Source organism: Amblyomma americanum, chromosome 2 (assembly GCF_052857255.1).
Source record: "Amblyomma americanum isolate KBUSLIRL-KWMA chromosome 2, ASM5285725v1, whole genome shotgun sequence".
NCBI classification, from domain to species: Eukaryota; Metazoa; Arthropoda; class Arachnida; order Ixodida; family Ixodidae; genus Amblyomma; species Amblyomma americanum.
The window spans coordinates 120,792,587-120,816,422 of NC_135498.1; the positions used below are offsets into that span (position 1 = coordinate 120,792,587).

The 23,836-nt window shown below is 49.5% G+C and overlaps 1 protein-coding gene across 1 annotated transcript; it reads right to left on the bottom strand.

Moving 5' to 3' along the window:
* Nucleotides 1-4,897: 4,897 nt before the first annotated feature.
* Nucleotides 4,898-16,363, bottom strand: LOC144120029 (organic cation transporter protein-like). Its single transcript, XM_077652509.1, has 2 exons — nucleotides 16,319-16,363; nucleotides 4,898-6,280 (listed from the first exon to the last, which is right to left on the bottom strand). The coding sequence occupies exons 1-2, from the start codon at nucleotides 16,361-16,363 to the stop codon at nucleotides 4,898-4,900; spliced, it is 1,428 nt and encodes a 475-aa protein (XP_077508635.1).
* Between the last annotated feature and the right edge of the window lie 7,473 nt (nucleotides 16,364-23,836).

The window sequence follows — 23,836 nt, forward strand, 5'->3', positions numbered from 1 at the left end:
CGCAGGCTGCAGACGGGTGTTTTTCCCAACCTACACCTACTGAACAAGATGTTTCCAAAACAGTACAGAGCCACATGCCCTTGGTGCGGGGCGGTGCCGACACTCTACCACATCACGTGGGAGTGTGAGCGAAACAGAACATTCCACCAACACGAACACCCGAGTGGGGAGCAATGGAAGAGCCGGCTAGTCAGCAGCGAGCTCACAATCCAAAGGACCCTGGCGCAGCACGCTTGTGAGGCAGCGCGGCTCAGCGGAGCTCTGGAATAGGGGCCCGACCTTGCGAGGACAGGACCCGGGACAGCCTGAGACGAGGACGACGCGGGTCCTGCAGCCGCGAATTACTTAAAAGATCCAATAACGTTTGCTTACCTTACCTTAGAGCAAATTATAGCGGAAACAATGTGTCGTAAATTGAGCGAAATACTTTTTATTGGTCGTTAAAGTTTAGTGCATTTAAATAAAGCGGTCTTTACTGTGACCACGTCTTTGCGTCATTCACAAAGTTTCGTAGGTATGTAGTATGTAAGGTGTGCTATTCACTGCGAAGGCGGCATCAAATCGTTTCCATGAAACACTTTCGGCGCTACAAGACTTCCATTCCCCAAGAAAGGCCTTCCAGGTGCTGGTCGTTGTCGACTGCATTATTCCACTTGGTCTGCCTCCTGTTCCTTAGTTGAGTGTTTACTATAGTTTCATGAAATCTTTGCAGATTTGTTTCTTAGGAGAAGCCTACCTTTGCGAGCTCACGAAGCACATACGTCAGTTTAGGAGGGTAGATGTATTGGCCAGTTGGTGAAGCCGCCCTGTGTCCTCACTGCCGTCTGTCCTGTGTCTGCTGCGGTGTATAGCTTACTGACATATGTCAGGTCTTCCGTTACTGCTTACACGGCTAGCAGCCCAACATATCCTCAGAAGTTGGGCTTGTCGTATCAGTGAGAAGGAAGTAAGTTTGATCACCTCACCAGTATACATGAAATCGCCCCCCCCCCTGCAATGCTATTAACCCAAGAAGAAGTTCCTGAACTAGTTATTTCTGTAAAAGTACACAACAGGTGAAGTCCATGGTAGAGAGAGAGCAGGTAGGTGGCTTTCTTGCAAACGCAATGTGAACAAGGGAAAGGAAATAAGCCTCTGGGAGTTTACCAAAGTTTCGACAAGAGGACAAGAGAGACAAGTCCTCTCGTCGAGACGTTGGCAGGCACTCAGAGTCTTTCCTTTGCCTTGTTCCCTTTGTGTTTACAACAGGTGATGGCAATTCTTGCTTGCAATACCAAGGCAAATGGGAAAATTAATAAATTTCAGGTCTTGCAATCGGTACAACGGAAGCCTCAACATATAAGGTGCAAGAGCGTAGTGCGTCTAAGAACCGATAAAGGGAGCGCCATATAACTCGAACTCCAGTGTTCCGTCATTCGGTTAACTGACATTGCAGTGTGTCTTGAATAAGTCCCCTCTTTACAGAAACCTCAAATTAAATAGTCTCAACCGCTGACAAGAAATGAAACAAAGCATTTACACTACCACCACTAAGCAGGTCTGTCGCAAGTACTTGCCCTTGGAGCGGACCAAGCCGGTCATCCGTCACTTAACGTCTCCGACACAAAGCACCCCCAGTCAAGTGGCTAAGTACTAGATTGCATTTGAATTCCTGCATGTATGCCCACTCTAGGGGTGGTGTTCTCGCTCAAAACCAAGCACGCGGCGACAACACCGGAGCACATGCAAACACACGGATGGCGAATCTTTCAGCCCCACGCTCTCATTGGTATGACAAATATGCAACTATACATCTCTGGAATGAAGCATAGGCTTGCCTGTAAACATGCAGGTGACCTGAAGAAGCGACCACATGTCACGACAAACAGAGGCAGATATCAAGAATGGGAAACACTATTAAACGCAGTTAGTTTCATGCAAGCAGGACCGGGTATGCGTCGCGTACTTGTTAGCATCATCATCATCAGCTTAACTGCACCCACTGCAGGGCAAGTCTCTCCCATGTCTCTAATTAACCCTGTCCTTTGCCAGCTGCGCCCACACTATGCCTAAAAACTTAATCTCATCCGCCCACCTAACCTTCTGCCTCCCCCTGCTACACTTGCCTTCTCTATGAATCCACTACGTTACTCTTAAGGACCAGCGGTTATCTTGCTTTCGCATTACGTGCCCTGCCCAAACCCATTTCTTCTAACGTTACACTTATCATTTTTCTTTTCATAGCTCGCTGCGTTGTACTTAACCTAAACCCTTTTCGTTAGCCTCTACGTTTCTGCTGCGTACGCGAGTACCGACAATATACAGCTGTTGTACATTTTTCTCTTGAGGAATATTGGTAAACTGCTATTCCTGATCGGAGAAAACCTGCCATATGGACTCCACCTCATTTTTATCCTTCTAGTTATACCCCTCTCATGATCCGCATCAGCTGTCACTACAGGCACTAGGTATATAGACGTATTGCTTTACTACTTCCAGTACCTCGCTGCCAGTTGTAAACTGCTGTTCCCTTGCTAGACCGTTGAACATTAATTTGGTTTTCTGCATATTAATTTTTAGACCAACCGTTCTGCTCTGCCTAACTCACTTATCAGGATTTGCAGTTAAGCTCCTGAGGGACTCAGCAAGCAAATCGCAGATTATTTAAGTATTGTCCATTAACTCTTATCCCTAACAGTTCCCAATCGAGGCCTCAGAACACCTGTAAACAGGTGGTGAATAGCTCTAGGTTTCCACTGAGCCGAATGCTTTCTCGTAATAAATAAAGGCTATATATAGGGGCTGCTTATATCCTGCTCATTCATTTATTACCTGATTGATAGTGTGAATATTATCTATTGTGTGATATCGTTAGTAAATGTCTTGTTGGCAACGGACAGTAAGCTGATCAGTATGTAATTTTCCAAGTTTTTGGAGTCTCTTTTCTCATGAATTAAGATAATGTTTGCATTCTTCCAAGCTTCTGGTACTTCTACTGCGCACTCCGTAGTGATATCTGTCAGATTATTGTTCATTGTATGAACATTAAAGGGCCACAGAAAGGGGTGTTCGAGCTTGGCTTTAAAATGCTTGCACTACGTAGAGCACAGGCCACCGAGCGTCCATGCCGCGTACGAGACCTCAAAAGCGAGCGGGAAATTTACATTTTTAAAAACTCCCGCTTTCGCACCTCGCGGCGACCCGCGGTGCCGGACTTTCGCACGAAAACCTGGCAGACGACGTCACGTCTTGCAAATGACGTCAGCAGCCAGGGGTTATCATTGGTTCACAGCGCCAAATTCTTTCAGACGTCACGCGCTACCGCGGCCGCGTCCACTCCGCGCGCGCCGCAGCCGGCGGTGGTAGGGAAGGGGCCGAGTGAGTGGAGCCGGCGGAGGAGCGCCGCCGTTTTGGCGTGCTAGAGGAGAGGGAAAGGTGCGAAGACGCGGAAGTTCAAATTTCGTCTGCGTATAACTCAGCTTCCACAAAACGCATTAAAATAATTCTTGCTGGGAGATAATTATGAACCGTCGTCTTTTAACATTACAGACATATCGCACCTTTATTGAGACCCCCTTTCTAGGTCAATTTCAGATAATCTTCCGCAGTTAAAGTTGAATATCTGTTCTGCAGCGATATCCCTAATTTCTCCATTTTCCCTCTTACAGCTAACTCCTTAATGGACTTCCACTTCACTAGCTTCTTCAGTTTTCCCGTAAAGTCTTACCTAATTCGAGACCTTACCATTCTGTGGCCGCTACAATACAACTTTTCGAGGACGTGCACATCCTGAACGATGTCAGGTTGAGCGCATAGTATGAAGTCGATTTCATTTTTAGTCTCACCATTGGGGCTCTTCCAGACCCATTTCCTGTTCTCTCGTTTGCGGAAGGAGAATTTATGATCCGTAAATTTTTTCTATCTGCGAACTCAACTAATAATTCGCCCCTGCTATTCCTAGAATCTATCCCATGGTAACCTACAGCCTGGTCGCCAGCCTGCTTCTTGCCCACCTTCTCATGGAAGTCGCTCATCAGTACAGTATACTCTGATTTTACTTTCAACGGTCTGGACATAATGGCTGGATGTTGGCGCGTAGGCCTGCACCACGTTCAGCTTGTACCTCCTATTGAATCTAATAATATCTGCCACATTCTCCAGCAGCAGCTCATGCAAAACGCACTAGTAGACAAGTTAATTTTTCCACGTCCTTGGCGCCTCTAGAAACAGTCACTATTCAGCGCGTTCTTGCCGCATATTTCATATAAAAAAGCGAACGTATCGGTCGACTACTTAAGCATCTACTAAAATACCCATGCCTTACTGCAAGGCAAAGGATAGGAGCACCACAAAACGTGTAAATCAACAGCCATAAAAAGAGGTCTCTAAATCTACCGTAGCGCTAAGTGGTGCTCAGGCAAGCAATGCAAGAAGGCAAACCACCACACCAGCAAGCAATGTACAAACCGTACTCCAAGATCATGCTATTCATTCTGGAAACTTGTTTCTTGTCGACGCAGTATTGCCAGAGAAACGCACAGCATTGCTCGCTCGAGCTACGTACGCTATATGCTCTAGCGGCGACGATCGCAAGGGGTGCTGTACAGCTTGTGCATTTGCTCGAGACAAAGCTCGCTGTATAGCAGATCAGCTGCAGCCACGCTAAAGCAGGGAATCGGCAGTTCCCAGTTGAACGCTTTTGGCTATGTCTTTTATTATTACGCAAATATGTATGGCGAATTCATCCTTTCGTCAAAGGCGGAAATACATAACAATTTCATGATCATGTGGGGTCGGTGTTTTTTTTTCTGCTTACTTAGAAAACTGGTTTGTACATTTTTTTAGTCTCCGTTACACATTCTTTTAGACGCCGTGCATACTCAAGTGTGCACAGGTTATCATGAGGCCGATGTATTGGTCAGCCTCGATTGTCGCTCCTAGGATCTGCGCTTTTTTTGCCCGCGAAAAACGAGAGCGACTTTTTGAGCTCCTCCTTCCGCTGCATTTCGGTCATAGCTCGAATCGGGGCAGCTTTCTTGGGCTTTTCGATGAACACTTCGGGCAGCCAGTGGACGACCCCGATGCTCAGCAGGGTCGTGAATGCCACGAACATGCTTAAGGCGGCGTTCGCGTTCCGCCCGGAGAGCGTGATGAGGAAGACGCTGAACAGCGTTCCGGCACCACCGAAGAAAGTGGACAGACTCACGCCGATGCTTCCAATATGGGAGGGGAAGATGTCTCCCACGTAGTACAGGGCCACGCCCAGCACAGCCGACACGGCAACCTTCATGCCTGCGTGTACGAAGGGGATGGCCGGGTTGTAGTCCCTGCTGATTACCGCCACCTCGGCCAAGGCGCAGCTGCACACGACGGCGAGCAGCGCGGCCAGCGTGTCGCGCAGGCCCCACTTGGTCATGGCCCAGTAGGTGGCCGCGTAGTAGGCAGTCGAGAGGAAGACGTGCGCCACATGCCAGCGGAGAACCGTCGCTCCGTCTCTAACCAAGACGCCAAAGTAGACGGCGCTCAGCGTAAACGTGGCGATGAAGACAGACACCCCACGACGGCGCATCTTTACCGTTTCGATGATGCCCTCCGCTGCGGATGCGGAGGCCGCGGATGAGTGGCTGCGGTCTATCTTCCCCTGCTGGGTCATGATCATTGTGAGGGTTGCCTTGGCCTTGTTCATGTCTACGCCGTTGAGCTGGGCCGCTCTCAGGATGGCCACTTCGGCGTCGCGCATGTTACCTGTGGTGAGGAGCCACGCGGGTGACTCTTCCTGCTGGCAGCACCAGGTGGCGCACATGGCTGTCGGAACGAGGAGCAGTCCCTGGGCGAGCAGCCAACGCGGTTCCAGCAGCGAAACGGCGTGCACAAGCTGCGGCACCACGGTGGCCGCCACGGCAGTGTGGAGCAGAGCGAACAGCGAGCGCCACGCGTTCCCGGTCACCTCGTGCAGCAGGATGAAGGTGAGGATGTATATGGCGGAGCCAGCCGATACGGCCACGATGCGGGTGACGACTAAGGAAGCGTACGTGGCCGCCACGCTGCTGCCTACGGAGGAGAGGAGCAGGACGAAGGCGCAGGCCAGCAGGACGGGCCTCCTGCCCACGCGGTCGGACACGAAGCCAGCCACGGGCGCCAAGAATGTGTAGCCCACGACGTATGCGAGGGAGGACAAGTCGTACAGGCGCCACCGCTCGCACACGAGGTAGAACAGGCTCACGAAGCTCTCCCTCTTGTCGGTGATGTCGTAGTCCCATTTGTGGCAAGGCACAGCTGTCCTGTTTTCCAGGAGGCTGTCCTGCAGGCCGCGAGAAACGTTCAAGAATGTCACATTGGGAATATCGCACGTTTTAGGACCAGAATTATGAAGGCGATAGCGTTAGAGCCCCCGTTCTCCAGAAAATCCGATGTTGGCGTTGCGAGCGAGAAATCACGAGCGTGGCTCTGGCCGGTGGTCCCTAGAGAGCAACATAGGAGGCAGGTGGCCAACTTAGGAAAGTCACCTTGCAGCGTCATAACAACCTGCCCGCCGGATAGTGACCAACCTCCACCGTGTCAGGTGGCAGTTAAATTAATGATTGATCGCTCGAGAAGAAGAGAGGTTACACAAGACCCTCCACTGGGAGCACCTGCCATCGCAGGGCAGTAGCTCATGGCCGAACCGCTGCACCACTGTGGGAGTGGTATGGGGAATACCAGGGGTCAATGAATGTAAAGGAGAGAATGACCTTAATTGTGCATATACGCGAATTAACCCACTACGCTGTCACGCCAAACCCAAAACGCGGAGCTTAAATGTCCCTCCATATTTTTTTGGAGCGATAGCTACATTACGCTAGCATTTCAAGCCTTCAGCGCGGCCACCGTGGCGGCCCATGGCTCATCACGTGGTTGGTCACGCGGTGCGTAGCAGCTGCCGGCGGCGCGGCGCGCCGGCGAAACCGAGTGGGGAGGGGGAAGGGAGTGGAGAAGGGAAGAGAGTGAATCTACGTCTAGGGACGAAGATGAAGAAGGAACGCCCAGCGAAACGGAGCAGCGAAAGACTGACTTTGCAGTTTGGCTGGGCGAGTTCCAGTCGGCCAGCTGTAGCTATCGCGTAACTCCAGGTTTGACCAGATAAACCACAGCCCTTTTTTATTGCGGAAGCAGTACTACGCCAGGTCTAACCACCCGTCGCGTATGCCGTGCTCCCCCCAGAGCCGGCGCTGCGCTTGGCAGGAGGTGCGACGTCAGCTCTCTCCGTTGCTATGACGACGCGTGACGTCAGCTTGCTCCCCGCCGCACCTAGAAGGAAGCCGCTCGTCGCGTGTGCCATTGCCCCAGGGCCGGTGCCTCGCCTAGCAGGTGGTCTCTCCTTTGATATGACGACCTCCTCGCCTTGCGCTCGCTCCGTGGCGGCTCCACTGGGATATAAAGCGGTGCGCTACGCGTTGGTTGATCAATCTCGCCATGGAAGTTACCGACGAAGGGTCTTTATCTGAATCTTGCTGCTCTACGGCTTCGCAACAGTTAAATTCTAAGCTTGCTCCCCGCCGCAGCTAGAAGGAAGCCGCTCGTCGCGTGTGCTGTGGCCCCCGAGCCGGCGCCGCGCGTAACAGGTGGTCTCTCCGTTGATATGACGACCTCCTCACCTTGCGCTCGCTTCGTGGTGGCTCCACTGAGATATATAGCGGTGCGCTACGCGTTGGTTGATCAATCTCGCCATGGAAGTTACCGACGAAGGGTCTTTATCTGAATCTTGCTGCTCTACGGCTTCGTAACAGTTAAATTCTAAGCTTGCTCCCCGCCGCAGCTAGAAGGAAGCCGCTCGTCGCGTGTGCTGTGGCCCCCGAGCCGGCGCCGCGCGTAACAGGTGGTCTCTCCGTTGATATGACGACCTCCTCACCTTGCGCTCGCTTCGTGGTGGCTCCACTGAGATATATAGCGGTGCGCTACGCGTTGGTTGATCAATCTCGCCATGGAAGTTACCGACGAAGGGTCTTTATCTGAATCTTGCTGCTCTACGGCTTCGTAACAGTTAAATTCTAAGCTTGCTCCCCGCCGCAGCTAGAAGGAAGCCGCTCGTCGCGTGTGCTGTGGCCCCCGAGCCGGCGCCGCGGCTAACAGGTGGTCTCTCCTTTGATATGACGACCTTCTCACCTTGCGCTCGCTCCGTGGTGGCTCCACGGATATATATAGTGGTGCGCCACGCGTTGGTTAATCAATCTCGCCATGGAAGTTACCGACGAAGGGTTCTGAATCTTGTTGCTCTACTGCTTCGTAACAGTTAGATTCTAAGCTTGCTCCCTGCCGCAGCTAGAAGGGAGCCGCTCGTCGCGTGTACCGTGGCCCCCGAGCCGGCGCCGCGCGTAACAGGTGGTCTCTCCGTTGATATGACAACCTTCTCACCTTGCGCTCGCTCTGTGGTGGCTCCACGGGGATATATAGCGGTGCGCTACGCGTTGGTTGATCAATCTCCCATGGAAGTTACCGGCGAAGGGTCTTTATCTGAATTTTGTTCCTCTACTGCTTCGTAACAGTTAAATTCTAAGCTTGCTCCCTGCCGCAGCTAGAAGGGAGCCGCTCGTCGCGTGTGCTGTGGCCCCCGAGCCGGCGCCGCGCGTAACAGGTGGTCTCTCCGTTGATATGACGACCTCCTCACCTTGCGCTCGCTCCGTGGTGGCTCCACGGAGATATATAGCGGTGCGCTACGCGTTGGTTGATCAATCTCGCCATGGAAGTTACCGACGAAGGGTCTTTATCTGAATCTTGTTGCTCTACTGCTTCGTAACAGTTAAATTCTAAGCTTGCTCCCCGCCGCAGCTAGAAGCGAGCCGCTCGTCGCGTGTGCCGTGGCCCCCGAGCCGGCGCCGCGGCTAACAGGTGTTCTCTCCTTTGATATGACGACCTTCTCACCTTGTGCTCGCTCCGTGGTGGCTCCACGGGGATATATACCCTTGGCCAGTAGTATTTTTGCCGTATTCGTGCCAAAGTTCGACAAAAACCCAGGTGACCAGAAGATGGGTCATCATGGCTCGCCTGCAGGGCTTCGTCGCGAAGGGCCGTAGGCACGACGAGTAGATAGACAGCTTCTGTTGGACTGTGGTTTTTTTATTCAGCACGCCGACACGTAAACAGAACGACAACAGTCCGCGCGAAAAGATTCGCGGGGGAGACTGAGCGCTTCCTTCTAGATACTCAATGAGGGGCCGTAGTTCGCTGTCGTCCCTTTGGTGTTGAATGAGGTTGGACGTGGAGATGGCACCAAGGAAAACAGAATCGTCGTCGGGGTCAGCTCGGTTGTTCTCGATAGGAGCACGAGACAAACAGTCGGCATCACTGTGCTTTCTATCAGACTTATAGACGATGGTGACATCGAATTTCTGAAGTCAAAGGCTCCAGTGTGCAAGCCGTCCCGAAAGATCTTTGAGGTGCGCCAGCCAACACAGCGAGTGGTGGTCGCTGACGACCGTGAAAGGGCGGCCATATAGGTACGGGCGAAATTTTGTTACTGCCTATAGAATGGCCAGGCATTCTTTTTCGGTGGTGGAATAGTTCGCCTCAGATCGTGACACTGTGCGGCTCGCGTATGCGATTACGCGTTCGAGACCATTATGCCTCTGCACAAGGACCGCACCGAGGCCAATGTTGCTGGCGTCTGTGTGTAGTTCAGTGTCGGCTGACTCGTCGAAGTGTCCAAAGATGGGCGTACTTTGGAGACGAGTGCGGAGGTCTTCAAAGGCTTGCTGTTGCTCCAGACCCCAGAAGAATGGTTCGGAATCTTTCATGAGTCGCGTGAGGGACTCAGCGACCTGGGCGTTCTGCACAAAACGCCGATAATAGGCGCAGAGACCCAGAAAGCGGCGCACACTGCGCTTATCGGTGGGCACAGGAAAAGCAGCCACGGCAGCAGTCTTATCGGGGTCTGGGCTAACCCGTTTAGCGCTCACGATGTGGCCCCGAAACTTCAACTCTTCGAAAGCGAAGTGACACTTTTTGGGCTTCAGCGAAAGACCGGCCGAACGAATTGCTTCGAACACAGCGCGCAGGCGTCTCAGGTGCTCTTCGAACGTGTCAGAAAAGATGACAACGTCATCCAAGTACACGAGACAGGACTGCCATTTGAGATCGGCAAGAACGGTGTCCATTATCCTCTGGAAGGTAGCAGGAGCCGTGCACAGGCCGATAGGGAGCACCCGGAATTCGTACAGACTGTGCGGTGTAATAAAGGCGGTCTTTTCCTGGTCGCGTTCGTCTACCTCGATTTGCCAATAGCCGCTTCGTAAATCTAGCGATGAGAAGTACTTGGCGTGGCGCAGCCGATCCCGGGAGTCATCAATACGCGGGAGAGGATAAACATCCTTTTTAGTTACCTTGTTTAAACGTCTGTAATCAACGCAGAACCGTAGGGTTCCATCTTTCTTTGCCACTAGAACAACAGGCGACGCCCACGGGCTCGTCGACGGCTGTATCACGTCGTCCTTGAGCATTTCTTGAACTTGGCGGCGAATGGCATCGCGCTCCTTCGAAGAGATGCGGTAGGGTGGCTGACATAACGGCCGTTGGTTGGCGTCAACTATAATTCGGTGCTTTGTGAGCGGTGTTTGCTTAACCTTAGAGGTCGAGGCAAAGCAGTCGCAGAAAGACTGGATAACGCTTTCCAAGCAGCGTTTCAGGTTAGTTGGGAGGTTTGGGTTCACGTCAGTGTTTATGGGAGTGGTCGGTTCCTCCACTGATGCCGGGGCTCCGCACAAAACGTGCGGTCCCGCGAATTCGCTGAGTTCCTTGAAATACTGACATCGCACAGCACACGGGCGCCTTAGCGTTTTTCCTCCATAAAAACGCAGCCGACCGCGGCGGCTGCGTTTTTATGGAGGAAAAACGCTAAGGCGCCCGTGTGCTGTGCGATGTCACTGCAGGTTAAAGATCCCCAGGTGGTCGATCTATTATTCCGGAGTCCTCCACTACGGCACCTATTCTTCCTTTCTTCTTTCACTCCCTCCTTTATACCTTCCCTTACGGCGCGGTTCAGGTGTCCAAAGATATATGAGACAGATACTGCGCCATTTAGTTTCCCAAAAAACCAATTATTATTATTATTATTATTATTATTATTATTATTATTATTATTATTATTATTATCCTCGAAATACGCAATCGCTGTTCTGCCAGGCAAACACTGGGGTTCACAACCAAAATTGGTCACCAAGAGTTCGGTTGGGCCTTTGTCCAGTTCAACAATTCCTCGAGCAACACAGACTTGCCGACCAGCAATGCCACAAACTTTGGTGCTGTTATCGCACTCTACAGTAACAAACAAGCTGGATCTTGATGGGATCAAAACGTGGTCGTCACAGACGCATAACGTAGCCCTGCGTGGCTCGGTATCGTCGTCGATAGGACCTTGGGTGGAAAACGACACGATTAGCTCCTAGAGGTTGATAACGGCACCGTACTCTTGAAGGAAATCCAAACCGAGTATGAGGTCTTTGGAGCACTCGGGTAACACAGCAAAGCAGCCAGGGAAAGTAAGACCGCGGATCAGGATTCGCGAAGTGCAGACACAGATCGGATTTACCACGTTTCCACTAGCTGTCCGGAGCTGCGGCCCAGACCAAGGGGTCAGAAATTTCCTCAAGACCGTGGCTAACCGTCTGCTCATTACCGAAAAATCGGCGCCGGTATCCACGAGTGCGGTAACCTCGTGGTTGTCGGCGGATACCGGAATTTCGGCGGAGGCCAGTCGGTCGCAGCACGTCGTCGTGGTCGTCGGGTCAGGTCGTCGTCGGTCGGAGCGTCGCGGCGAATCGTCGGGTGGAGGCTCTTGACTCGGTCCAGTAGCGGCCGCCCTACCCCCGGAGGACGCCGTCTTCAGTTTTCCCGACGTGGGGACGTACCTCTGAACTGGCCAGAGGATGACGGGCGGCCGGGCAAAAAGAACCGCCTTGGGGATGGCGATCGGGACTGGCGTCGCTGCGAGGTCGAAGATTGCACGTTTTCAGCCAAGCACTGTTCGATATCCCGTGGTATTTCAGCGTAGTGTGGTCGAGCTGCGTCAGGTGAAAACGCTCTTAAACCCATCCTGCGGTAGGGGCCTGAACTCCTGCGGCACGGAGGGTGCTGTTACGATTGGCTTCTGCAGGTGTTCAACAGAAGCTATGGGGGAAAAGTCTCGCATCGCTGGCCCGGGACATCGTAGCGCCTCGTTGTACGTCATAACGGAGGGCGCCGGGTGTAGAGCGGGGGGTGGCTGCACAACTCGTCGGATTTCTTCGCGGACCACGTCCGTAATGGCAGCGACGCTGACCTGTCGAGCTTCAAAGCGAAGTTTCGCCAGTTCCTCGCGCACCAGGCTTCTACCAAGCTCCCGAAGCTCCTCGGTGGGCAGCGACGTAGGCGTGTACTGGGACTGGGAAGCGGCTGCTACAGTAGCCTGATGTCCGTAGTGGGCGCCCCGTTCCTGTAAAGAGCGCTCGATACTCATTGCCTCCATGGTGAAGTCGGACACTGTTCGTGGCGGGTCACGGACCAGTCCGGCAAACAGCTGCTCTTTTACGCCACGCATTAAGTGGCGTACCTTCTGGGCTTCGGGCATAGCAGGGTTGGCCCGATTGATTATTCGGGTCGTGTCCTCGATGAACATCGCGACGCCCTCGTTCGGCTGCTGTGATCTCGAGCGCAGGGCGATTTCAGCTTTCTCTTTTCTTTCGCTGCTGGTAAATGTCGCTAGCAGCTCTCGACGAAAAGCCTCCCAGGTGGTAAAGGAAGCTTCGTGGTTCTCAAACCACGTTTCGGCCGAGTCCTGCAGCGCAAAGTAGACGTTGTGCAGCTTGCGCTCGCCGTCCCACTCATTGAAACCTGCCACTCGGTCAAAGCTGGCCATTCAGTCTTCGACGTTCTCGAACCTGTCCCCGTGGAACGGTGGCGGCGATCGAGGTGCGTGAAGGACAAATGGCGGGACACTGCCGGAGTGCAGACTTGTCTGGATAGCCGCGGTGGATGTCATGGCCCTTACCGGCGCTGTCAGTTGGCCGAACTCGGGTTGTAGGCCTCGCAGGCGGCGGCTCGCCTTGTGGACTGGTGTTGTAGCCACGCGTTGAGAGCTGACGTCAAAGGTGTCCTCGAGGTCAGCGTACATGGGCCGTTACCCAGCACCTCTACCAATTATGTCACTGAGAAACGGTTGGCGTAAGCAGGGCTGGTTTACTTGCTTTAATTAGGCGCGCAAGACGTTTGAACGCGCAAGGTAGCAGGCAGCACGAGAGATGAAGAAGACGAAGCATCTAGCCCCGAGATGGCTCAAGGCTTGCCAACTGCCAGGAAATGCAGTTTAGCCGCACTGTGGCGCCCCTAGAGTAGTTAGTAGCGTAGCAATATTAATCCTGAGCGAAGTTTCTGTCAATGCAGGCCGTCTTGCTGCTGTTGTCACTTCTACAGTGCTACTGCCGCTTTGCCGCTGCCTCATTAACTGTGAGACAGGTGCTGATTTATCTTGCGCCACATAATTATTTACTTTCAAATTTTTTAGATTTGTTTTATTGTTAACTTTTTATAGCACACTACACAAGATGAATGACTGCTTTTAGTGCGTTTCGGCAAAGTTGCACATGACTAAATTCGGCGGGTTTTATTTTTTTGATCAAGAGTTAGTTTTTAAATGGCCGCGCCCAGAAGATGCGTTTGTCCTTGGAGCTGTAGACCAGGCGATGGTCTGGACTGGGAAGGTTTGTTTTACTTCTCCCGAAAACGCTATTCTTTGACATTGGTGTGGGTATAGCTGTGCTACACATTAACATTTGTTTAGCAATGTTTCTTAGTAGCAGTGCTGGTCATCTGATGGCCAACGTTTTATTTGAAATGTCGGATTACCGGACAGACATATGACGGAAGCAACAACCACTGAAACCAAGGCGCATAGGGGAGTGTTTCTATTTGTTTTAAAAATAAATTTGTGGTGGTGGTGAATGAGAATTTAATAATGTATTCCATCGCTTTAAGGTAATCATAAGAAATCAGAAGAAAAAAAACAGCCACATGCTGCCGGCGGGATTCAAATCCACGATCTACTAATTTCGCGTCCGGTGCTCTATCAAGTTCGGCTAGTTTACTTTTTTAGCCATTTCTTCAAACCTACGAGGCGTTTCGTCACAAATGTGCTTGAAATTAGCCTCCGCATGCTTTTGTTTTCTCAGAAATGCACCACTGAGATTTGTGTTCTGAACGCATATTGATTTCACCGAAGTGGTCCGTTGCTGCCGCTAGACTCGGTTCTGGTTAGAAGCCAAATTTTGCGCCGACCTTTTCTTCAGGTCTGTCCAGTGTGGCTGTGCTAGTTCCGCAAAGTTGGTGCCGCGAAATATGGAGCTCTGGTTAAGGTGAGGCTGCCTCGTAATACTGCTTCGACCTTTGAGCACCCATGCTTAGAACTTGGTAGAGAGAGGTTGGTCAGATGGTTCTTGATAATCACAAAGTGAACACGGGAGAGAAAACGTCACGGTGCTTGCCAATGTTTCAACAAGAGGACTGTTATTAGTGACTTTCTTACGTTTCCTTACAATTTGTTATTATCTATGTACAAGCGGTGACTTACAGCAACAAAAGGTATTGATTATCATTGTGAGATTGCTCATGCCCTTCATTTATTCTTTTTGCTCTGGAGGCGAAACCCGGTTGAGGTCAGTGGGCTAATGTGTAGTTGAAACAATTTTTAGGCAAAAAAACATGCAAATTCTTAACAGGAGAGGTGCAAGAAAAAGTGTAACATCACCATGTTACTTCAGATTTCAAATCTTGCTCAACATGAAGCCATTGCAAAGATGCGCACACGGTGTTGGAAAGCACGATCTTGCATACTGCACAAACCAAAGCCAGCTGCTAACTGCTGATCATAATCAATGTGCTCACACCAGTTCAGACAGAGGATGGTTGAGGTCATCAAAGGGCACATTGCAGTACACATGCTTCGTGCCGGCTTTTGAAAAACCTACTTACTATGCATCTTATTTGATGTTTCATTTGTCGCATACAGCAGGAGGTAATGCTATCCACGTGTGGCTATGAAGGTAATGCCAGAAGTAATCTGACGTGCAAACACTAGGGAAAACTCTGTCCAGTAATAAACAAAGGTGGCTGTTCTGTGATGTACTTTTGTGTGTATATGTTAATGCAGGCTAACATTACAACTCTGTATGCAACCCATGTACAACTGATATACACCTTGGTGCCAAAAGTCTCTCTGCCAGGAGTGAGCATATTGTTACGTGACGGCAAGCCAATGAAAAGAGGACTACATGAAAGATGGCGATGGAATGATTTAATGGCGGTGGGCCCAGAGCGAGCGCTCCGTGCCGCGCCACTGTCCACTTTGTCGTCTTCTGGTTCGTGACACAACCCGGTGCCCCCGAGCGATCATCCCGATTCTTCGAACTACAACCTTTTTCCGTAAAGTACACAGACTGAGTGTATTAAAAAATGCGTTTAATATTGAAATCATTTGTGCAGCACCTCTTCGACATAATCTCCCTTGCAGTATATACACAGCTTCCAACGCTTCTTGAGATCTTGGAAACAGTTGGAAAACGCTTCTTTTGGCAAGGCTGTCAGCTCCTTTGTCGCCGCGTCTTGAATGGCCTCCACACTCCCCATCCAGCGACCTTTTAGGACTCTCTTCACACAAGGAAACAGGAAAAAAACTTATGTGAAGAGGTCAGGCGAGATTGGCGGATGGGGAAGTACAGTAATGCTCTGCTTGCTGACAAATTTTGTCACGCTGAGAGCAGTGTGCGGCCTTGCGTTATCGTGGAGAAGGCTTCATTGTCCAGATGCCCATAAGTCAGGGTGACGGTGTCGCAGTGCATCACGCATGTGTTGGAGCACTCGGATTTCAAACTCGTGATTCACCGTCCGCCCTTGTGGGACGACCTCATGGTGTATGACATCGCTGGCATTGAAAAAATAAACTATCAGCATCGTCGTTTTGGTCTTCTAAACTATCAGCGTCGTCGTTGTTTTGGTCTTCTGTCGCCGCACCTTCCTTGACGCCGGAGAGCTTCTGGACTGTGATTCGGCGCTCTGCCTTTTTATTTGAGGATCGTATTGAAAACACCATGTTTCATCTTCAGCAGTGATGCTGTCGACGAATGCAGCATCTTTCTCTACCTCGGAGAACAAATCAGCGCTCACTGATGCCCGCGTGTCCGTCTACGTAGTCCTGTGTGAGGGAGTGTAGCACAAGTCTGGCATTCAGCTTTCGTTTCCCCAAGTTCTCACCAACATTTGGTGGCATGTTGTCTTACTAATGTCGAGAGCATCTGATAGCATGCGGACTGTAATGGTGCAGTCTTCCTGTATGATTTACCTGATCCGAGCCACGTTGTTCACATTCCGTGAGGCTGAAGGGCATTCCTGCCTTGTGTCATCTTCCACCAATGTTCTCCACAAAACAAACCTCTTGTGCCACTCAAAAACTTGTGCCCGCGATAATGTCTCGTTGCCGTAAGCATCACGAAGGAGCTCATACGTCTGTGTGGCTGTCTTGCCAAGCTTCACACAGAATTTTATGTTCAAACGCTGTTCGAGGTGGCCGTCCATCTCTCCACATTCACTCACAGTAGTATGCACAGACGACTAGCGACAACGTATTTTTCTACATGTGCTGCCATGTAGTGGCCGCCACAGCAATTAACACAAATAGCTCAGGTTAACCCAAAAAGATGGCGCTACACATACGCACCACATTTGTTTTGGGGAGTCATATATAGAGAAAATGAATCAGTCTCATAACTTTACGGACAAAGGTTGTAAAATACAGTGACGATGAAACGTAAGACGTGGTGATGGGCGTGATAGAGGGGATGAACAGAGTCCGTGAGAATATTTTGTATCAAGTAGCCAAAAAAATTTGTGCTGTTCTTGACGCCACATGAAAAAAGTTAACACTGATTAGGAAATAAATTACTTATGTGCAGTAAGAAATGGGAACATTGGCTGTGCCAGATGCATGCATGCTGCATTCCTGCAGCAGCCATAGCTTGAGCAGTGGCAAAGGGAAATGGAGCTGACAAAACAGCTTATTTGGGGTCGTCCATTCTTTGACTTCCTTTTAAGATACAGCTGTAAGCAGGTAAATCAAGGCACAGAATGTCAAGTGTTTGGGAATAGTGCTCTGATTAAATGTACTGCCAGGCTTTGGGTTCAAAAATTCAGCTTGGGAGGTATGCTTCTTCATTGCGCATCCAACTCACTGGACACATGTTGGCTGACACAATACTAAATGTGCCCATAGAAAAAGACAACTACTTCTCATGTCACTTTGCCATCCATTTCCGCATTTCTGGGTAAACTGCAAGCTTTTGCCCCCACTGCATTGAAAAGACATTCAGGTGGAGAAAGTGAGTATTCCACACACCGTCACATGCCAACAAGCAATGAGTACGGCAGCCTCTGTTGTTTCTCTTCCGTCGCCGCAATGGTTTCATATTTGGTTGTATTAGCCACGGTCGGTGTTTCTGCACGCACCCCAGGCACGTGTTTCAGCACACGAGTCAGTTATTTCCATATCAGTGCTCATTTTTGTAACGAGATGTCAAGAACAGTAAGAACTTTTCTGGTTACCTTGTGCAGAGGTGGTGCATATGCTACCAGTTCAGGTATTTTGGTCAAGCTTCAGCAGTGGTTGACTTTCGAAACAAAAATACAGCATCTACAAGCGAGTGACAGGGTACAAGAACAAAGATGAAACTCGGAGCCAGATAGCTCTGCTGTTACTAGTTAGACAGACGGAATTCCAACAAAAGTATGAGGCCTTCACATTTCTCTGCCGCAACAAAAAATCTAAGACGTACTGAATCGCTTCGATCAGCATTTCACAAGGGACTGCAGTACAACATATGCATCGAAGTATTGCTCAACATGAAGAAATGACAAGCCAAGCTTGTGACAGATTCGTGCAAGCTGTTAACGTACAAGAGGGTCAAATCAGCACTATGCACAACCAGATGTTTACGAACCGTGTAGGCATGGAATCGGTGACGCCGCACTCTGCGAATGTTTTTTTGTATGAAAAGACACTTGTATTATGGTAAGCAATCAGCCACTGCATGGGAGCACAACTATCCATGTTGTACGTCAAAGAAATGCAAGCAACCAGGTCGGAGCATCTCGCACCACATCGTAACCGACCAAAAGCTTCTGACCTCATGCTAGGCGAAAACTCCGAATGTGTGCTTGCTTGCTGCCAACCGTTTCAAAGTGTCCTGGTGGACAGAGGCCCACATCAGTGCCAGCTTTCAAAGACCAATGCAACACGTGTGGCACTCCCAGCTGTTACCCTGTGTAACAACGAAGCTTTGTCAACGCGGTAGTGGCAGTGCTATCGCTGAGCGTGCGCTGCTGGCTGGCTCTAGAACAACCGCCGACGGCCAGAACACCATTCAGTGCCTGGTTCTTTCAGGGCCATTGCACCCCCTTTCAACTGCATCATGTTGCTAGCCCTTGAACATTTGCTTATGGTGTGAACATTGTTCAACGGTGCACCCCCTTCGTCAGATGCATTCACTGTTTGTACTCTTCATCACTTGATATGGCAGCAAACCAAAAGGAATGCACGTGATGCCAATTTGGAACTGGACAAATAATCAGATGTCAGCCTCCTATCTTCTGATGAGATTCAAAAGCAGTCCTACCTGCCAGTGCTAATGAGCCTTAATGACAGTGCAATCACTTGCACTGATGCAGTAGCACCATTACAGGGAGAGAGTTCTTTCTAGTGGATTTCACCGAGTGCATCAAGACTGAATTCTTTGTTGTTAGTCTGCCAAGTGCAGTAACTTTGGTGTGATGTGACTCCCAGTGGCTGAAGTTCATACCACACCTCGACAAACTTCACTGCGGGTCAGCTGATATGAAATCCAGAAATGCAGAGTTGGCAAACATAATTGAGCATTACAGCGATGTACTTGTTGAAGGGACAGGTCTTCTGCATGGCGAGTATGCAGTACCACTGGACAAAAGTTCGGAATATTCATTTTGGCACCATATGAATTCTCATCAGACAAGAATGGTGAGTTAAATAAAGAAATGCAAACCTAGGGAAAGAACAAGTGTTCACACAAGTTGCTGAACCAGCCCATTGGCAATTCTGAATAAAAAAAAGATGGTTGTGTTCAGATCTACCTTGACCCATGAAATCTGAATGAGGCAAACAAACATCCATAAACATCCATACATCTGAAAGCTGATATTTCATACCTTGCTGTCAATTTTAAATGGTGGATTAGCGTTACTCAGATAAGCTGAAGTTATCAGGGACCAGCTAGACTGGCTCAGAGGCTTCGGCATTTGGCTGCTGGCTTAAATGGCTGTATTTCAACGAAGGCAAAATACAAAAGCACCTGTGTGCTGTGCGATGTGAGAGAACAAAAGAACCGCAGTTGCTCCAAATTAATCCGGAGCTCTGCACTATGGCTTCCCTTATTGTGCGTGTGACACTTCGGGACATTAAACCCCACAATCTGCAATTTCAAGCCAGTAATGACGAAGATCGGTAACCTTGGCCATGTGGTGTCTGCTGATGGAGTCAAAGCAGATGCAGCAAAGTTCAAACCTTTCATGCAAAACACATAGCCAACTGGCCAACAAGACCTACAGGAGCTTTCTGGGTATGGCTAACTTCATGACAAAGCTCACACCACAAGGAGACCTCTAGTTTGGGCTAGTTGGTTCATGATTCGCAAAGAAAACGGCAAGAAATACGGGGACAAAAGAGAAACAAACACGACGGGACCATCGACAACTTACAACTGAGTATTATTTCGCGTGAAACCTGCCTTTTTCTAAGCCAACACGCCGTAACAACCGTGCACTCACGCATTTGCAAAGTCGCGAAGCCAACTCACGCCGTATAAAAGATCACTGAAAGGTATCTAATACATGAAGCACAATAAGTAACCAAGTAACATTTTATCATGGCCATCAGGAAGAAAACCCAAACGACGTGAAGAAAAATATAACAAACAGCTCTGCACAAGTATGAACATCAAACGATCATGACCACGCAAACCCTTAACAACCGAAAACTATACAACACTTGAGGAGTGGCACCAGATCACCAATAGGAGCGTGAAAAAAGTGCAGAATGAAAATTTAAGACTAAAGCTGCGTCAAAGGTAAAAAAGACGGCGTGATGAGTGCGAAAACCTTTACCATTTGGAGCCGGTCAGTCGGCAACCATATGAATGATATCCGACTACCAACAAGAACATGGGAAAAAGGGAAGATAGTCAAAAACAGGGTCAGACCAAAGTCTGCGTCAAAGGCACAAAAAGCGCACATAAATCCGAGCAAACAACGGCACTTCGTCACAAAGAATAGCACCCAATGCTGAAGGTAGTGCACGACAAAACAATAAACCTACAAAATTTCATCTTGCAAAGTGAACTCCTCGTTGCTAAGCGTCATGGATGGCTTGCTGACCCATCTGCTCAATTATTTCCAGATATAAAAGGCTTCCATCACCTCTCTCTACTCTGTCCTTTCCACTCCTCAAGAAGATAGTTTTCTCGAACTCAGGACGGCAATTCCTGCAAGCTTTGCAGGGATCCACTGGGAAGCTTCCTTCATTAATTCGCAGATTTCGACAGTGCTCGCTGGCACGCTCATTGAAACATCGACCTGTTTGGCCAATGTATATGAGCCCGGAGCCTAAAGAAATCTGGTAAACAACCAGAGTTCTGCACTGTGTGAACTTGTGTTTTTGTTTCACAGTACAAGCCGGTTGTTTTTCTCAGTTATTCATAGCGCAAATCCTAGAAAGTTTTCATTGGGCTGTGAATGTGACCTGAAGGTTATCTCTGCCTGCTACTTTATTAAGATTGTGAAACTCCTTGTGGATATACGGTATTACAGCCACACGATTGCACGAAATCAGATCTCTACTTTCAGGACCTTGCTTCCACTTCTGCAGAAGGGCTTCACACGCGAAAGAAACCACACAAGAAGGGTACCCTGCTTCTTTTAACTGCTGAACTTGAGCGCTGAATCTTGACGAGGTCATATGGGGGCATGATTTGTTCAAAGCCGCTTGTAAGGAGTTCGAAATAATAATAATAATTGGTTTTGGGGGGAAAGGAAATGGCGCAGTATCTGTCTCATATATCGTTGGACACCTGAACCGCGCCGTAAGGGAGGGGATAAAGGAGGGAGTGAAAGAAGAAAGGAAGAAGAGGTGCCGTAGTGGAGGGCTCCGAAATAATTTCGACCACCTGGGGATCTTTAACGTGCACTGACATCGCACAGCACACGGGCGCCTTGCGTTTTTCCTCCATAAAAACGCAGCCGCCGCGGTCGGGTCCGAACCCGGGAACTCCGGATCAGTATTCGAGCGCTCTAACCACTGAGCTACCGCGGCGGGGCAGATAATGAAAAGTAGATCCTGTAGCATACTCAATGTTTCACAATGCAGGAAGTATTCATCATGGATGGGATTTTTGTTGTAAACCGCACAGCTTTAGCAATGCAGACCAGAGAAGGTTGCTGTAAGCTGATTCAGACATGCGTATGGCTTTTCATCCTGCTCTAGTTTCACCGAAAAGGGGGCCACTGTGGCTTGAATGAATATACTTTAAAGCCTCAGGTGGTCCCTCTAAGGGGAAAGAAAAACTACTGCTAGCCGAGAGGTTACCCCTGTTGGCAGCATGATGTGCTACAACATTTGGTGATAATTCTGGTGAAGCAAAAGCTAAATATTTTTGAAATACCTAGACCACAAAAATAAAAATAATCACACAAATATGTGCAAATGCAAACAGTTAAACACCCAAAAAACCTTTCCAGCCCCATCCTTTCAAAAATTCGCAGGAATTTCAAAGAAAACAAACTACACTGTTCAGATATATCGCAGCTTACCCTTGTCAAGATAGCATGACGCTTTTTCTGAAAGTTTGCTGACAGAGTCCACTGCGCTGCCATAATGATGATCCCGCCACAGCCGGAACCAGTAATAAACAGTGCCTGCGCTTGGATTCACGGCACCACTGGCAAGCTTCTCGGCGGCGTCATCTTCAGCTTTTAGCTTCTGCTGGTGCATAGCTATGGCCTGTGGTGGTGTGAGGCCATCATGAAAATAGTTATGCAACACAGCTCGAGTGTCAGCTGTGGTGCGCAGGAGACGTAATGCATCAGTACAGTCTAGCGCATGATTATTGTCATCCCTGACCTTCACAATGGCACGCTACGGCGTAGCCCTCTTCAGGAATGGGTCCCGATTCCTTGTGTCCCTAGTAATGCTTTTTTTTTATTTTGATGTCCACAAAGGCTGGACAGGTGGTGCCTGTTTGGCCAGTAATCTTATTCCTGTTCTAGTGCTGGCATTTCCACTTCTTGTGGAATGCGATCCTAGTAAAAAAGAAATTCAAATGATTTTTCTTAGAATGACACTCATATTTTTGCGTAAGAATATTTTACATTAGAGAGACACTAGTAACAATAATGTAAATATTGCGCAGTACTCTGCAAGACATTGCTGTCCAGCGGCAAAGCCAGCCTTACAAAAGTGATAATTGGAATCTGTTACAGTCCACAATTCCGCAATTCTAAAAGAAATGCAAATGATTTCTCTTCTCAGAATAACGCTCATCTTCTCGCTTTAGTCTATTTTACATAAGAAAAACACTGGTAACAATAATGTAATTATTGCGTAAATCTCTGCACTACAATATATACTTGCGGAGAAGCCAGCTTAACAAAAAGCAGAAAATTGGAATGTCACAGTCCACAGTTATATAATTTTTCCATGACAGTCTTCAGAACTTGCACACAGCACCCTGAAGCGCGTGATTAGCTCTGATACATGAAGCAAAGTAAGTTCGGCTTCAGCGCCGAGCGGCTATGTACTTTTTTCCCAGGTGGCCTCGGATGTAAATATTGCGTAATTTTCTGCACTACATTACTGTCATGCGGTGTAGCCAGCCTAGCAAAAAAAACTGAAAATTGAAGTTTGTCACAGTCCACATTTGCGAAACAATTATGAATAGACGACCGCTCTTTCGAGTAATACATCAAGTGCATGGGTGAATAAAATGCAAAATTTCCCATACCTTTTTGGCTTTGCAACTTCCCAGTCAACGATCCACGTGGTTTTCGTCGCTACACCGTAGCTGGTGAGCCACTCGTACGCGTCTCCGTCTGAGTTCAGAGCCACACGAAAATAACTCAAGTTCTCGACGCAATTGTCACTTTTTAACTCGCATTCGAACGGCAGCGATGATGCCGCCATAATTCACGGATGGAACACGCTACTCGAATAAACAGCCCAAAGCAGCCGCGGCGGACTCAAAACTTCTTTATGGGCGGGAATGTGGAGAAAAGGAAAGGCGGGAGTGAGAGAAAAGGGGATGCTGTGCACTGTATGTAACAGCCGACCGCGAGACTCGCGCAGCCAACCAGGCAGCGTCCTCTCCTCCTCGCTTCAGTGCTTTCTCTCTCGCGACGCATTCGTGTCCTGGCGCCAAAAATGCGCAGGACTCGTGGGTCCGGCGTTGAGAACAAACGACAGGTTCCTCAAAGCCGTTCTGAGGCAGCGGAGGGCCGTTTCACTCCGTAAACAGCAAGGGTGGGGGGAAGGTCCCTTGTAGACGCCACCACCTGCACTCGTGGCGCTGCAACCACGTCGACGGCCGTTTGAAGCCTCGGTCGATTGATGCTTATCAGTGGCCTGAATATTCTTGGCATGTTGGCGTCTCCAAACGTAACAGCTCCTCCGCGGCCAGTACAATCTCGATCGGCCAGAGGTCACAATCATTGGTCGAGGAGAGATGACTTGAGTTTTAGCGTGGGAGGCCCTTCTTCATCTTGTCTGCAAGCACACAGCAGAATCCTG